Source organism: Eptesicus fuscus, chromosome 11, assembly GCF_027574615.1.
Source record: "Eptesicus fuscus isolate TK198812 chromosome 11, DD_ASM_mEF_20220401, whole genome shotgun sequence".
In the NCBI taxonomy this organism is placed as follows: Eukaryota; Metazoa; Chordata; class Mammalia; order Chiroptera; family Vespertilionidae; genus Eptesicus; species Eptesicus fuscus.
The window spans coordinates 35,920,056-35,934,885 of NC_072483.1; the positions used below are offsets into that span (position 1 = coordinate 35,920,056).

The 14,830-nt window shown below is 48.6% G+C and overlaps 1 protein-coding gene and 1 long non-coding RNA gene across 7 annotated transcripts; one reads left to right on the forward strand and one right to left on the reverse strand.

Annotated features, from left to right (window-relative positions):
• Positions 1 to 1,009: 1,009 nt before the first annotated feature.
• Positions 1,010 to 9,565, reverse strand: NR4A2 (nuclear receptor subfamily 4 group A member 2). 6 transcript variants are annotated; one of them, XM_054722901.1, is made up of 9 exons: positions 9,130 to 9,565; positions 7,242 to 7,365; positions 5,893 to 6,758; positions 4,967 to 5,096; positions 4,421 to 4,584; positions 3,330 to 3,532; positions 2,921 to 2,937; positions 2,759 to 2,816; positions 2,443 to 2,615 (listed from the first exon to the last, which is right to left on the reverse strand). In XM_054722901.1, the coding sequence occupies exons 3-9, from the start codon at positions 6,754 to 6,756 to the stop codon at positions 2,528 to 2,530; spliced, it is 1,524 nt and encodes a 507-aa protein (XP_054578876.1). In that variant the 5' UTR covers positions 6,757 to 6,758; positions 7,242 to 7,365; positions 9,130 to 9,565; the 3' UTR covers positions 2,443 to 2,527. The 6 variants fall into 6 exon arrangements, with proteins under 6 accessions (XP_027997013.2, XP_054578875.1, XP_027997009.2 ...); XM_028141212.2 differs by having other exon boundaries at positions 1,010 to 2,615; positions 2,759 to 2,937; positions 5,893 to 6,580; XM_054722900.1 differs by having other exon boundaries at positions 1,010 to 2,615; positions 2,759 to 2,937; positions 4,496 to 4,584.
• Positions 9,566 to 9,818: 253 nt separating this feature from the next.
• Positions 9,819 to 10,795, forward strand: LOC129150689 (uncharacterized). The gene is made up of 3 exons (XR_008557409.1): positions 9,819 to 9,929; positions 10,235 to 10,364; positions 10,779 to 10,795. It is a non-coding gene; the product is annotated as an uncharacterized LOC129150689 (long non-coding RNA).
• The last annotated feature ends 4,035 nt before the right edge of the window (positions 10,796 to 14,830 follow it).

The window sequence follows — 14,830 nt, forward strand, 5'->3', positions numbered from 1 at the left end:
ACTCCTCTTCTTAAAGGGGCAGGGAGGCAAAGCAAAAATAACCTGAGGAGTCTCAAGGTAAGTTACTCTTCTCGCTCTGTTTTTTTAAGAAAAATAACACTCTGGAAATTTCAGTGGCCGGAAAGAGGCCGGGAATTCACCGGGGCCAGTGAAGAAGGCGGTCCCCATGATGGGCTGTCTATGAAGTCACAGCTGTCCTGAGGCAAAACTCAGTGGACAGCTGCACAGGGGCGGAGGCTGAGAGGCAGCGCAGACTTGAAGCGGCTTCTACAGCATTAAGTTACTTTCTTGATAAAAGTTGAGGATGGGTGGAATCCTAGAGGTTGTGGTCTAACTTACTTATACCAGACCCAGGACCTGACAAACGGATATTTTATCATTTATTTGAGAAACTTTTAAGGTGAAATATTATTAGAAAACTACAAACTGAACCTCATCACCATCCATGGAAGAAAGAAAAAAGTCGTAAGAAATGTCTCTTCAGAGTTCTGCTCTACGTCCAAGACCACGGACCCAAGGCCCAAAGGGCTTGGTCCTTCCACCGACTCTTTACAACAGTGTTAAGTAGAAGAATTAGAAAAATCCGAGATTAAGTACAACACCCTTCACATCCATGTTGACTTCCTGGATCTTAATGAGATATTTCCTAAACATTGTGCAAGACAAAAACTTGACAAGACTTTGGACCTTGCAAAAGTTCAAAAGCTGCATGGTCTCCTGAACGTCCCTTCTGAAAGCTGCACCTATCAGCCAACTTAACCGAAGAGTGGAGATAGTCTCAATTGCTTCTGATAAATGTAGGTTGCCACCGTGGAAAATTCTGATTAGAGAAAAATATTGGACTGAAATCTCTGGAAATTAGTTCAATCCCCCCAGTTTCTTTTGCCAGCATAGATCTAGGCTGTCAGTTTGAAACTCAGATGTTGAAGAAGGGACCTGTCCCAAACCAAACTCCAACTCTATCTATTGTATATTGCCATTTTTTCCCTCACCCAGAAAGAAGACCGAGTTCTGTTCATTTACATAGTTTATTGTTGTAAACATTAAAATTGTCTTTCTCAAAGAAAGAATTTATCAGAAAAAAAAATCAGTGTCTCTAACTGTCATACACCATAGAAAAAAAAGGCAGTGACTCATATCATGTGCCATACTGGAAGTATACAAAGAAAAATACTACAGAATATGGCAATATTAAAATTCTTACTCAAACATAAAATAATATATTAACTGACAATTTTAGACATTAAAAAAAAAACAAAAAAATTCAAAGTGCTCAGTAATTTCCAGGGAGTTATGTGTATTATAAGCACTCTGGAAACAGTCAAAAGCTGCTGCATGCAAGTTTTGTTTAGCTTTAGACAACAAAATAATCAAGATATAAACTTTCTTTTATCAACATCAACGGTACATACAACACTTACAAACAAGGAATGTTGGACGGTGTTACAAACACTATGTGTCCCTTTTGTCAGGATGTTCTGGAGTGTAGTACTTGTGCCCACCTATTTTACAATTGAGAAAATGTTTAAGCTCAGATAACTACCAATCTTTATAAAATCTAACAGACTACATAGTGTCTGAAATACTATTTATATAATATAGACATTACTGAAGTAGCAAGTGCCTATAACATTTCAACCTAGAATCAACATGCTGGTCCCTTTTTTGTGTAGTTATAATTTTTTTTTTTTTTGCAAACAACACTTATCTTTTAGAATTTGCAATATTTATTCATAAATAGGCACAAAATAATTTAAAAAGCCAAACTGCATTGGGTAAAATTTACAAGCCTTTGCCTTCTTCAACTCATGCCACCCACGCAACATTTAGTTTTACTATATATTACAGCTTTCTTTACAGCAGAAAACTTTGAAGTCTTTTAAAGGGCAATACTTATGGGTCCCCTTACGATGTGTGTGTATGTGTGTGTGTCTGTGTGTGTGTTTGTGTGTCTGTGTGTGTGTGTGTATATATAACATTTCTCTTAACTGCAACAACCAAATGTGGCCAAACATTTCCCATCATACATTAGGAATCTTTCTTCTGAACATTTAACTGATTTTTAAACTGATAATAAAAAGTTTATACCACTGCATTGTGTGTAGTCCATGTTCTAAATCCAGGATGCCCCGAGCCAAAATGCCCTTTCAGGTTCTGCCTGCAGGTTAGGAAATAGCAACAGTTTTTGTTTTCTGTTTTTTTGTTTTCCTTTAAGGATTAAGGGGCTGGGGGGTTATGGATGGGGTGGGGTGGCTAGAGCTGAGACAGCTCAAGGGGTTATCTCTGCCCTTGTGACTTGCCCCCTCTGGACAGTTTTAGGTTTTCTTTCCAGTTCCTTTGAAGTGCATGGGAGGAGGTCTAGAAAGGTAAAGTATCCAGAAAAAGTTTGTCAATTATTGCTGGCGGTGGTACCAAGTCTTCCAGTTTCAGGTAGAAAATGCGCTGTAGACCCTGTGTGCAAAGAGTACGGAGTTCTGGGAGCTTCCCCAACAGTTTGGACAAGTAGTTGGGGCGGTTCAAACCCCCGTTATTGAAAGTCACGTGGTCTTTGAGACAATTGACAATCTTGTTTTGTAGTTCTTCCACTCTCTTGGGTTCCTTGAGCCCATGTCTCTCTGCAGAAAACACAATCCGAAACAAAAGAATGCAGAAAGCAGTTAGCTAGCTGGCAAAACCAGGGAAGGTGGGAGGCAAGGGGAAACTGGGACAAATCCTGCTGGACAGTTTTGGAGGAGAGCCTTGCGCCTGTGGTACTGACCTGTGACCATAGCCAGGGCAGCAATGCAGGAGAAGGCAGAAATGTCGATGTTCATGTTCTGCAAGTTGGAGGAGAATTCAACAATGGAGTCAATCCATTCCCCAAAGCCACGAACGCATTGCAACCTGTGCAAGACCACCCCATTGCAAAAGATGAGTTTACCCTCCACTGGGTTGGACCTGCAATTAATACCAAAGAGAGAGAGGGGAGAAAAAGAGAGAGAGAAAAGCTAAACAACTAATTACTTGAAGAGCAATAAATGAGGGATTTAAGAGGCACCTAATTACCGAAGAGTTAATAAAATGTAGACCAGTGGACCTTGAAAGGGTTCAATTTCATAACAATCAAGAACGCCCCCTATCCCACCTCCATGACATTCATCCAAGACTTCTGGGCTCACTCCTTCCCTTCTCTACCTTTTTCTATTAGCCCATCCCTCTTTTCCCCCTCTTTCATGTCCCATTCTGACCACTTCTCTTTCCTTCCTTTTATTTCCCTTTTCCTCTTTCTTTGCTTGTCTTGATTGCTCTCTTCCTTCTTTCCCAACCTCCCCGATTGCTTCCTCAGTTACCTGTATGCTAATCGCAGCACAAACAGTTCTAAGAAAGCCGATTCAAAAAGCAGGTCCTGGTCGGCTTTGGGCAGGTCAGCAAAGCCCGGAATCTTCTCGGCCCAGCCCCTGATGATCTCCATGGAACCAGTCAGGAGATCATAGAATTGTTGGATATGCTGGGTGTCATCTCCACTCATCTGATAGTCAGGGTTCGCCTGGAACTGGAATTTCATTTTAAAAAGCACTTAATGAGGTTCTCTAAAATATATAACCCGTGAAATTGCTAACCCCGTTTCTAGTAGTGGAGCCAGGTTTTTATAACAATTAAACCTCTCTCTGACCAGTAAGGAAATTAGATGTTCCGGGGCAATTAATTCAATTAGGGATGGTGCTATGAGGTCGCTGCTTTAAATATGTAAATTACCATTTCCATACAGACTAAATACAGTGCCATCCAGCCCTGGGAAACGTTCACTCTTATCTCCACAAAACAATTGACATGTTAGTATTCATGCCAGTCCCAGAGTGGGTCTCGAGCAGAGACGCCCTTTGCAAATCTTAATAAAATTCCAGTGACTGTGACTTCTAAGTTTGCCCGACACACTTCCTCCAATTAAAGCCCTCACATTCCTCACAGCTGGGGCACAAGAAGACTCTGACCACTTGATCCTCCACCCCACTGCCATTCCTCGGACTCACTGTCTTTCCCTTCCCCGACCCCCAAGCGGGCAGCCCCCACCCTGACGGTGCCAGAGAGGGTGAGGATTAAAGCATCTCTGTGGAAGGTTAGGAATACATCCGAGTGGGGCCTTTTCACGCAGCCTCCGGTGTGGACATCAGAGGCATTGGCGTTTGGGTATGTGGCGGTGGGAAAGGGGCTCCAAGAGGTTTGACCACTCCGACCTAACACGTCTTCCTTCCGCTGCACTGTCCTCCTGTCTACACTTGTCTGTGGGTCTGCCCGCCTCCGGTGGCCCTCCCCAGAGCTGTGAGAACACAGTCTTGCTTGCCTCCTTTTATCCTGAGTCTGGGGGTTGGTGACGGGAGTGGGGAGGGGTTCCTGCCCATCTGTCGGTTTGTCCACATGATACCCCCCTCCAGCTTCTTACCCTGGAATAGTCCAGGCTGGTCATAGCCGGGTTGGAGTCGACATGGGCCCTGACGAGGGCACTGATCAGACTCACCGGGGGCGAGGGGGGAGAGGGCTCCTGTGGGCTCTTCGGTTTGGAAGGTAAACGACCTCTCCGGCCTTTTAAACTGTCCGTGCGAACCACTGCAAAGAGAGAGCCGGTTAGTGTCACTGGGCCTAGTGGGACCCAGCTGCCTCCTTGGCCCCTCCCGGGGATGGCTGCAGCTGGGGGGAGTGCGGCCGGGCGGCACTGGGCCCCACTGCTTGTAAAGCCTTGACTGACGAGAAGCATAAAAAATGCGGGGCTGTTTTATGTCCTCTTCCAAATGGGTCGTATAGTTAAAAGACGAGAAGAGCCAGTCGGCTTTCTCTAGGGCAGGACGATGGGCAAGCAGGCAGCTGCCCGTTGGTGGAGGCCGGACGCGGGTGGGGGGACCGGGACACCCCTGGCTCTGTCTGTAGAAAGTGGGGTGGGAGTAGGGGCTGGGGGCACAGACTGCGGAGTGGGCTGCTTGCCCGGACCGACCTTCTTTGACCATCCCAACAGCCAGGCACTTCTGAAACCGGCAGTACTGACAGCGATTCCTGCGCCGCTTGTCCACTGGGCAGTTTTTATTTGCTAAACACACGTATTTTGCGTTCTTTTGCACCGTGCGCTGCAAAACAAAAAGACAATCAAGGCCGAACATTAATTTTCTCTTGAAAATCCAGCAACCCAAGGAATGCAGAAACCATTTCTGAAAGACTGGGGTCTACACTCCCTTTCCACAAACAAACACATATGCCTAACTGCTTTCTTTCTTTTTTTTTTTTTTCCTTTTCCTTTCTCTTTCTTTTCTTTTTCCTCCCCCAGGGCATGTTACAGAAGAAAATTGATAGCGTTAACATTTGAGCTAACCTTGCCGCTCCTTGCTGTGTTTTATATGCCAAGAGAAGGAGAAGGAGACGCTCAGTAAATACAAATCCGTGGGCATTCATATTATTTACATTCCTTGGAGACCTTCTCTATTTAAAATGATAAGATTATTCAATCAGGATGGCGAAATAAAGAGATCACTTAATTTGACCATAGGGAATTCTGTTCCACTTGGTTAGCTCAGACACGGTTCTCTGTCCTAACCAATTTCAGTCTGAACAGAAAGGACAGCTCTGCGCACATGCAAATGACCCTCTTCCAACTCTCGCTCCAGCAACTTGGGGCGGAGGCCTGCCGGGTCGGCTTTGTGCGGGGGATGCGACCCCGGGTCTCCGGGTCTCTGGGGTCTCCCTGCTTTCTTTTCTCAGGCAGGCACCCCGATGCCCCCACCGCAACCTCTACGGACCCCGGGAAAAGAACCTTCCGGGACGGGTGGGAGCTGAGCCGCCTGCACCGCGGCGGAGCGCGCACACCACACCGAGGCTCCAGGCTGCAGGGGGCCCCTACCTGCCTCCGCCGCCCCGGTCCTCGCTCACCTTGAAGAAACCCTTGCAGCCCTCACAGGTGCGCACGCCGTAGTGCTGGCAGGCCGCGTTGTCGCCGCACACCGCGCACAGCCCCTCGTTGGAGGGGGAGCCCCGCGACGGCGGCGAGGGCACCTGCGTGTCGAGCAGCTGCGACGCGTGGCCGATCTGCAGGCCCGGGAAGCCCATGGACGCGGGCTTTCGGATGGGGTTGGGCACCGCGAAGGTCTGCCCGTCTACAACGTGGTGGCTGCCCGCCGGGTCCGGGTTCATGGGGACGTGCAGGGGCCCGTCGAAGCGCATCTGGCAGCTGGACACGGGGGTGCCGGGGGGCGACTGCTTAAAGGAGAAGAGGGAGAGGCGGGAGACGGGCGTTTTCCTCTGCTCGATCATGTGCGTGGTGGCCACGTAGTTCTGGTGGAAGTTGTGGAGGGAGCCTGGGTCGTCCCACATGGGGCTGTGCTGCACCTGGAAGCCCGGGGTGGAGGACGTCGGGGGCGAGGAGGGCTTGTAGTAAACCGACCCGGAGTGCGGCATCATCTCCTCGGACTGGGGGGGCAGGTGGCTGTGCTGCTGGTAGTTGTGCATCTGAATGTCTTCTACCTTAATGGAAGACTGCTGTCCGGACAGGGGCATTTGGTACAAGCAAGGTGGCTTGACGTCGTAGCCTGTGCTGTAGTTGTCCATAAAGGTACTGAAGCTGGGGAGAGAAGTGGTGGCAGTGATTTCAGTGTTGGTGAGGTCCATGCTAAACTTGACAAACTCTGGAGTTAAGAAATCGGAGCTGTATTCTCCCGAAGAGTGGTAACTGTAGCTCTGAGAAGCGGGGCTGGCTCCTTGAGGCGAGGACCCATACTGCGCCTGAACACAAGGCATGGCTGGAAATGAAACAGGGTAACAATATACACTCAGCCTGGTCAACTGAACCCCTTCTCCCGGGCTCGGGGACACCTGGAGCTGCACCGGCAGCCCGCGGCGGTCAGAGAGCGCGGATGGGGCGCGAGGGGAAGGGCGGAGTTCGCGAAGGCAGCGGAGCTGAGCCGCGCGCGGGGCCTGGGAAAGGCTGATCAAATGAAGACCCGGAGCTAGAAAGCCGTGGAGGGTCCTCCCCCTCGACCCCCTTTCACGGACAACCCAGCTCAGATGAGCCTCTCCCTCCCTTAGCTCGGGTTCAGCAAGCTCATCCTAGAGATGAAGTTGAACTGCACAATGAGAAAGTTGTTCCCGAGGGCGACGGGTTAGAAAACCTTAAGTTACAGGCTTTGCTGAGGAAGATCGCGTTGCCCCTGGTCTTGATATTTAGGGACTTGGGGGTGGGGGGTGGGGGGCCGGGGGAGAGAAAGAAATCAAGTTGCACTAACCTTCAGCCGAGTTACAGGCGTTTTCAAGGAACTTAAAGGTGGACAGTGTCGTAAAGCAATGAAGGATAAAGTTTCCAAGATTTTTAGAAAAGCATTGGAGAGCCCAGCCTGTCAGATCTCCTCCCTGAAATACAGACACAGAAAGCTTCAGGGTGCCTTTCCCGACAGATTCGGCCCGGCACCTGCAGACTCACCAGGCAGGCCCTTCTGTGCCTTCCGTGATTCTTTCCCTGGAAACCTAGCAGTTAAAATGAAGGTGTGAAGGAGATGGCTGAAAACAACAGAAAGTGCCACCCATTGCACTGTGTAAATCCTTGCAGAGAGAGGGCTCTGAGGAACCAAAGGCATTCCATGGACTTACTTAATTCTTATGAGGCAATAGATTGGCCCCTTTAGTAGGGTGTATGGGGGTGGGGGGGTGTCATTTCCCATTTCAGTTTAATTCTGACCCGAAAAGAGGAAACCAGAGTTTAATAAAATACAGCATGGGAACCTTCTCTGATTTTTTTTTCCATTTGGTGAAACTGGCTTTTTCTTTTGGGATTGGGGAAGAAAGTAGAGGTCAAGCGTATAAAATAAGGAAACCTCTTCCTCCACCCCATATGAGTTACAAGACGTTAGTTAGCCAGGCCTGGGCAGCCTGACGATCATCTGGATGTGCTTTTGACAGAGCACCGAGGTCGGGGAAACAGGTGAACTGGCAGGTAGTTGTCCAAGAAACTTATCTTTCAACATCTTTAATGGCCAAGGGGTGGGAAGAGCAGGCGCTACTTTTGCAGCCGCATCTTCGGTCAGTTGCAGGGGGAGGGCAATCTCGGTCAGTTGCAGGGGGAGGGCAATCTCGGTCAGTTGCAGGGGGAGGGCAATGTTGCCGATCCGGTGTTGGCACCGGGCTGGAAGGGCTTTCCCACACAGCAAACGGAACCTTCCCTAACAGCCTGCCATGGCCTGCCTACTTGCTGGAACAAGGCATGCTTGTATCCTGGTCATTTTCAGATGTTCCTCCTTGGAAGGCATTCTAGAGCATCGATGATCTTATTAAAAATGAAAAAAAGAAAGCCAAACATCCACACCTTCTGTTGCCCTTGCGCCCACCCCCACCCCCCAATCTTGCTTCATGGGGGAGGGAGGCTAACCAGAAAGAGTGGAAAGAATTAGACTCTTGACCACCACAGCCCCTGAGAAATACGCCTGTGCTGGATGTTACCCGCCCAGTTACTTCACAGCTTCCTAACTGCACTCTTTACATATCCTCCCCGGCTGTCTCTCTGACACGCTCACACACACAGCGCGGCGTACATCAAACCAGAAATTTCACACAAATTAGTAACAGGACACTCTTCCCCACCCCTCTTCTTACTCAACAATACCCAGGAAACACCGGCACCCTGGCCAGCCACGGGGACACAGTTCCCAAGCAACACACAAACTGAAGCACTCTCTCCCTGTCACTTTGTGGGTAGCGTCCGGACCGTCCCCCTCGTATACCCAGGACTTGGCGTCTCCGTGTCCAAAGGCCACCATCAATTTCGCACTAAGAGCAAACTTCGAGCGCATTTATTTCCGCGGGCAAGTCCACGGCTCCTCGGCTCCCCGAACTATGCAAGTCTCCCTTCAAGTCCACCAACGAGGAGCCTGGAAGCCTCTGTTGGGAGCCAACTCCCCGCTCGTGCCAAAGCTGGTGTTGGGACAAATGCCCCTCGGTAGCTGCGCGCACCTACTCCCCATCCTCCCGCCCCACTCGCGCTCCGCGCCTCTGGCGCCCACGTCCAGAGAACCTATACCGAAGAGGTAGGAAGGGGAGACGTGCAAAAGAAGAAAGAAGGATTAAGAAATAAAAATTAAATAAAAAAAAAAAAAGACCGCGAGCTGCACGGACGGCACCTACTCATTTAGGAGTTCTCCGCGTCTCTCTTCATTCATTCAACTCGGCCGAAGTGTAGTTCCCTCCGGGAGTCCGGGAGCAGGGTCGGGGAGGGGCGGGCGAGAGGGGCGAAGGGGGCCGGGACGCCGAGAGCCGAGAGGGAGCCGCGCGGAAGGCGGCCGGCGGGACCGGCGAGCAGGACCGCGGCGCCGAGCGCGAGCCTCCGGGAGGACTGGCCCTGGCGGCCAATGTGCCTTTGTTTATGTGGCTCGCGCCGCCGCGGCCAACACGCACCTAAAGTCTCCGCGCGTCAGCGCGCGTCAGAGCCCGCCGCCCAATCGCCGCGCCGCCGCGCTCCCCGGACTCCTGGCCGCCGCTCGCTTTGGTATATTTCCGACCTGACGTCACGAGCAGGGCCGATGTTAAGGTGGGAACCATTCTGGGTTCACCTTGGTGACCAGCGTGGTGGGTTTTTTTTGGGGGGGGGGTGTGGTGTGTGTGCTTTTTTTTTTTTTTTTTTCCGAAAGAGGTGTGACCTCTCCACTCTGGACTGCTCAGCCCGCAGAGCAGCGACATCTCACCCACCTCCCCAAACCCCCGCGCCACCGCTGCCGCCCGGCCGCTCACACGTGAGGGAAGGTGCAACAAAAGCCTGGGCGGAGGGGAACCCTGGTGTGGGCCAGGCCGCTAGCACCCGGACCCGCAGGGACGGGGTGTGCCTGACAGCGCTCTAACCTCACTGACCCACCATCGTCATCTCCTTTAGCGGAGGCGCGAGCAGATGTCCCAGGACGTGGCACGCTCCGAGGGCTCAGGCAATTGGGGTGGGGTTTCCCTAGCCCAGTGCATCCCCCCCCCCCCCCCTTCTCCCTTTCCCTGTCCCTGGCCGCCTCCTCCTCCTCTGGAATATTCATATTCTCTCCCCCCCACCCCCGCCCCCCCACACAGAGTCCAAGGTGGAAGGGGCTAACTTGTGTTCCCTTCTTTCCTTGCAGTGCCCACGCGCGAGGGAGGACGTGGTGCGTGGGTTGGGGAGGGGAGTGGAGGGTACAGGAGGAGGTAGGCAGTGACCCAGCCCTTTGGGGACCCCAGAAGCCAGAGTGGGGCGTCGTTCACTTTCCCTTCGCAGACAATGCAGCCGAGCAGAGGGCAACAGGTGCGCCTCTGGCAGATAGAGGCTCTAATCTCACCCTATGCGAACTCTGGCACTCTCGACCCTCCTCGGTGCCCATCACCTCCTACCCTTCCACCAGTTGTAGGTAAATAAATGGACCCTCCTCCGAAGCACAGGGCTCTGACCGCCTCCACGTGAGAGCCCAGAAGGAAAGACAAAACCTAGGGAGGAGGGGGCAGGGTCGCTCCGCTGAGCAGCGTGTCCCGCCCTCCCAGAAGTGTGGGCTCTGGGAGCACGCCGCACCCCGCGGCCCTCCGAGCCCCGCCAACTCCGCTCGGCAAGTCCATCCCCCACCGCGCTGATGGGGCAAGGCGCTTTCTAGCAAAGGAAACGCCGCTTCTCCCAACCCCGGGCCGGGCCCTGGGCCTGAGCGGGGCCGGCCTCTGGGGGCTTCCCCGTTGGGGCTAGAAGAGGCTGGGACGACGGGAGGGGAGGGGTCGGGGGGCTCTTCCTTCTGCCCGCGGGGTTCCAGCCGCCTCTCCTCTCTCCGCCGCGCTAGCTTCCAGCCGTTGGGGCCCCTTGGCCACTCCCCGCCCCCGCCATCCCGGGGTTCCCAGGACTGGCCCAAAGCGCCGTGGAACTAGGCGCGCCTCGGAGCCACCCAGCTCTAATCTGCACCCCCGCCTTTGCCCGCTCCCCGCCGCCTCCTGCTGCCCAGAGGCAGGAGAGGAGAAGCCATCAGGTGCCCTGCGGCTGCCCCGAGAAGCCGCAGGCTCTCCAGCGCTGCAGCCTCGAGAAAACCTACGTGACCACCTTAAGTTTCCCCCAGATGTTGCGACTGCCGCCGCTGCTCTGCCGCCGCTGCGGCTCCGCGGTGCCTGTGCAGGCGCGAGGGGGGAAAAAATTAACCCAGGAAGTGTGTAAATGTGTGTGTGTGAGTGTGTGTGTGTGTGTGTGTGTGTGTGTGTGTGTGTTTGGGGGAGGGTGTAGTGGCGAGTGAAGGCGTGTGAGTAGAGGGCTTAGGAGAGGAGGGCGAAGAAGAGCTGATTAGCATGAGTTCGGCAGCGTCAGAGCCCCGTGGGCAGAGTCGACTCCACGCGAACGAAAGGGAAAAAGTGAGAGTTTGGAGAGCCGGGGAGAAGGAAAGGGGTGGAGGTGGCGGTGACGCAGGGGCGCAGGCATTGACGCACCGGCTCGGCTGCGCCCAAAATAGCAGCTCCAGCTCGGTGGCGCCCTCCCGGGTTCCCTTCCCCTTCCGCCGGGGAGCAGGGCGCGCCCAGGGGGAGCTTGCCTGGATCCCAGCGGTGGGCCGGGCTCCCGGCCGCTATTTTCAGGCAGACGGAAACTCAAGCACAGCCTTGCTGGGGTGGCAGTTATTATTTTTTAATATATTCCTAGGAAAGCGGGGGCTGGAGAACCATTACCCTTCATACACAAATAGGCATATCTAAGTAGAACTAGTTCCTCCGCAGGCTCCTCCACCCTTGTTGCGGTTTAAAAAAAAAAAAAAAAAAACTCCTATAACCCTGGGTTGAGTCTGGGGACAACGTGAGAATTTTCTCCCAGAGAGTGAGGAAATGTTCTGGAGTTCTTAAAGGGAGCTCCAAGGAATACATACTGTGATTCGTTACTCTGTACCAGCAACCTGTGGAGTCTGGCTTCTTGATAACATAGACTTTGCCCAAGTCTTAATGTACCCAAGATGGAGAGGCAGTTTTCACAGTAGCTTAATATAATAATTATGAATGACTTGGAATGGAGTAATTAAATGTAACATTAAAATGCGAGGAAAGGTGGGCTTATTTCCTTCTTACTACAATCCATTTAAGAGTTCTCTGGGAAGAGAACTAGTTCCTGGGAAGCTTTACTTCTGAGACACACCATATACAAGACTGAAATACTCACTTAAATTATTGGCTAAGCTACTCCTAGAGCGGGCCTTTTCGGTAGGGGTCGGATGTGCTGGGGTGGAAAGGATCCAGTACAGGCTTCAGAAATTGTAAAGGAGGACTATGCTCAAAACTCCAAATTCCTGTGTCCCCACCAGGTTCTGAGGACCGCCCACGACTGTAATTGACTGATTCTGTCAGTAGGGGGCCTGACTCCACAACGTTCAGGAGGATAAAACACACACACACACACACACACACACACACACACACACACACACACACACGAGAGAGAGAGAGAGAGAGAGAGAGAGAGAGAGAGAGAGAGAGAGAGAGAGAGAGAGAGAGAGAGCTATTACTACTTAGGCCAATCCCAAGGAGAGCGTGTTGCAGGCCCCAATATTCATATTGTGCTGGAATTCATAAATATTTACAAATCTGTGATTCTCTTCCATTTGTCCGGAAAAGGGAAAGAGTTTAACACATGGAGTTAGGTTCACAATAGATTTTCTTTATTTCCTCCTGCTCATGTTTAACTCACTGTTAGGTCAGGGGGGTAAGGGGGGGATCAAAATGGTAATAAAATCTTTCATTTTATCGCCAAGCAGTTCAAATTGGCATACAGTTTGGAAAAATGAAAGCATGTTTTTAAAAATCCTATGATTACATGTTTAAATAAATTATAGTTTAGAAGAGGATTCCTGTGGGTATATTTGCTAGAACATAAGAAAATGATTTTGTGCATGCAGGTTTAATTACACATATAATGGAATCAAAATGTACAATTGAACAACCTTTTAGAAAATGTTAAAAATGATGCTTTAGGCTAAAAGGAACTGAAATTGTGCATTTATATGACTGCAACCCTTCAAGATTCTTGAACATAGATTCTTGAAAATAAACTATTTCGTAACTCAATTAAAATAACAATAATGCTTTTTAGGGCTCAGAATCTGATATAACTTTATATTATTGCCATTTACAGTTATCCCCAATTGGTGGTCTATTTTCTTAACAATTTAAAATAAATGGGAGTAAAAGTTGGTCCTACTCCTAAGTAGCTCCTTTTTTTGAATCCAATAAAATTTAAAATTATTATTCCTATCAACATCTACTATTAGATGACCTCAGTAAAGCATTTAGAAAAGTAATACTATGATATTATATGTTATCATAGTAACCAATATTAAGCAGAACATATTGGCACATGTATGGAAAATATTTTTATAAAAATATCAATATAATATATTCACATTTAAACCCAAGTAGAAAAATATGAAAAATCAACATAAATAATACATACATTCACATCTAAACCAAGGCTAGGTAGATTATACTTAATAAAATTGAGCTTTTGGTATAATTTAGAAAGCAAACATGAATGTAATCCCTTAGGATTTTCTATCTTAATGCATGTGAAGGGGGCCTTTAGGGATTTACTTCTCTAGTCTCCCAAAATGAACTCAGACTAGCCCTTACAATTCAGATATGCTGAATATACATAACTCTTACGTTGTAAGAATCAAGGTAACTCTAGGATATGTCATAATAAAATTACTTAATGAAACCCATTTTAAGCATAAAAATGAGATATACATCTTAAGTTATATTTAGACAAACACATTCATGGCATTATTTCCATTTGGCAAGGAAGTTTTACTTTATTGATTGAAGGAAAAAATTTTTGAAAAAAATCTGTTTCTGAAAATGCAAAATCCTTTTTTAATATTAAGGGGTTTGGTTTTGGGGGTTTTTTTGTTTTGTTTTTTTAGTTTTTTTGGTGTTTTTTTTTTGTTATTTGTTTTGTTTTTTTTTTTGCTTTTGCCACTTCATTTGACTTAATAGGATATTAATCAACCAATAATTTGTTCCTTTGCTATAGGATGTTTAGAGAAAGAGTCAATTGCTTAGCTGACATTCACATTTTGGGTAGTTGTGCTTTTACTCAATTTTACCTGGCCCATTTTCATCAAAAACCACTTAATGCAAAGACTTTCAAAAATTCTTTCTTACTTTGATTCAGAACCCAGTTCTAGATGTGCAGAAGAAAAGAGGACATTTTTCTAGAACCATCTACTTGTAAATTAAAATTGTAAAACTGAATATATGGTGAAACCTCATGCCACTCAAAAAGTATTTTGCATAATAAAAATCCTTCACCTTTTCTCTAATTTTGACTCTGGACAATCATTGCCTATTCACTTTTAAACATTTCATATATTCTTTTTTATTGTGATAAAATACACATAACACAATTTTATTATCTTTACCATCTTAACCATTTTTAATTGTACAGTTCAGTGGTGTTAAATACATTCACACTGTTGTGCACTCATCACCACCATCCCTTCCAATAACTCTTCCTCTTATAAAACTGAAATTGTATACCCATTAAACAATAACTCTCCCTGTTCCCCTCCTCCCAGCCCCTGGCAACCACCAATATTTTCATCTGTAACAATTTTTTTTTTATTAAGCAAGGAAGTGTAACTTTGGTTTTAGATTTCATTGCTAATTTCAGTAAACATGGGGGTCATTACAATGTACAAAGTCCTAAAAGACATTTTAAAGATTCTGAACATAAGTTGCTATATGCTAAGAAAATATCCAGGATACTTGAAATTTTAAAATTAGCTATTAACATTAGTAACCATCACAGTATTATATAGCATTTTGCTTAAGTAGATGAAATACATACACGTTGCAACCGTTTTTATGTGTA

Excerpts from the sequence above, each read along its gene's own strand:
- NR4A2 (XM_028141208.2), bottom strand. The coding sequence starts at position 6,756 with ATGCCTTGTGTTCAGGCGCAGTATGGGTCCTCGCCTCAAGGAGCCAGC. Across the intron at positions 3,533-4,420 it reads CCAGCCTGGACTATTCCAGG|TTCCAGGCGAACCCTGACTA; the intron begins GTAAGAAGCTGG and ends ATGAAATTCCAG. Across the intron at positions 2,616-2,758 it reads TGCCCTGGCTATGGTCACAG|AGAGACATGGGCTCAAGGAA; the intron begins GTCAGTACCACA and ends TGTTTTCTGCAG.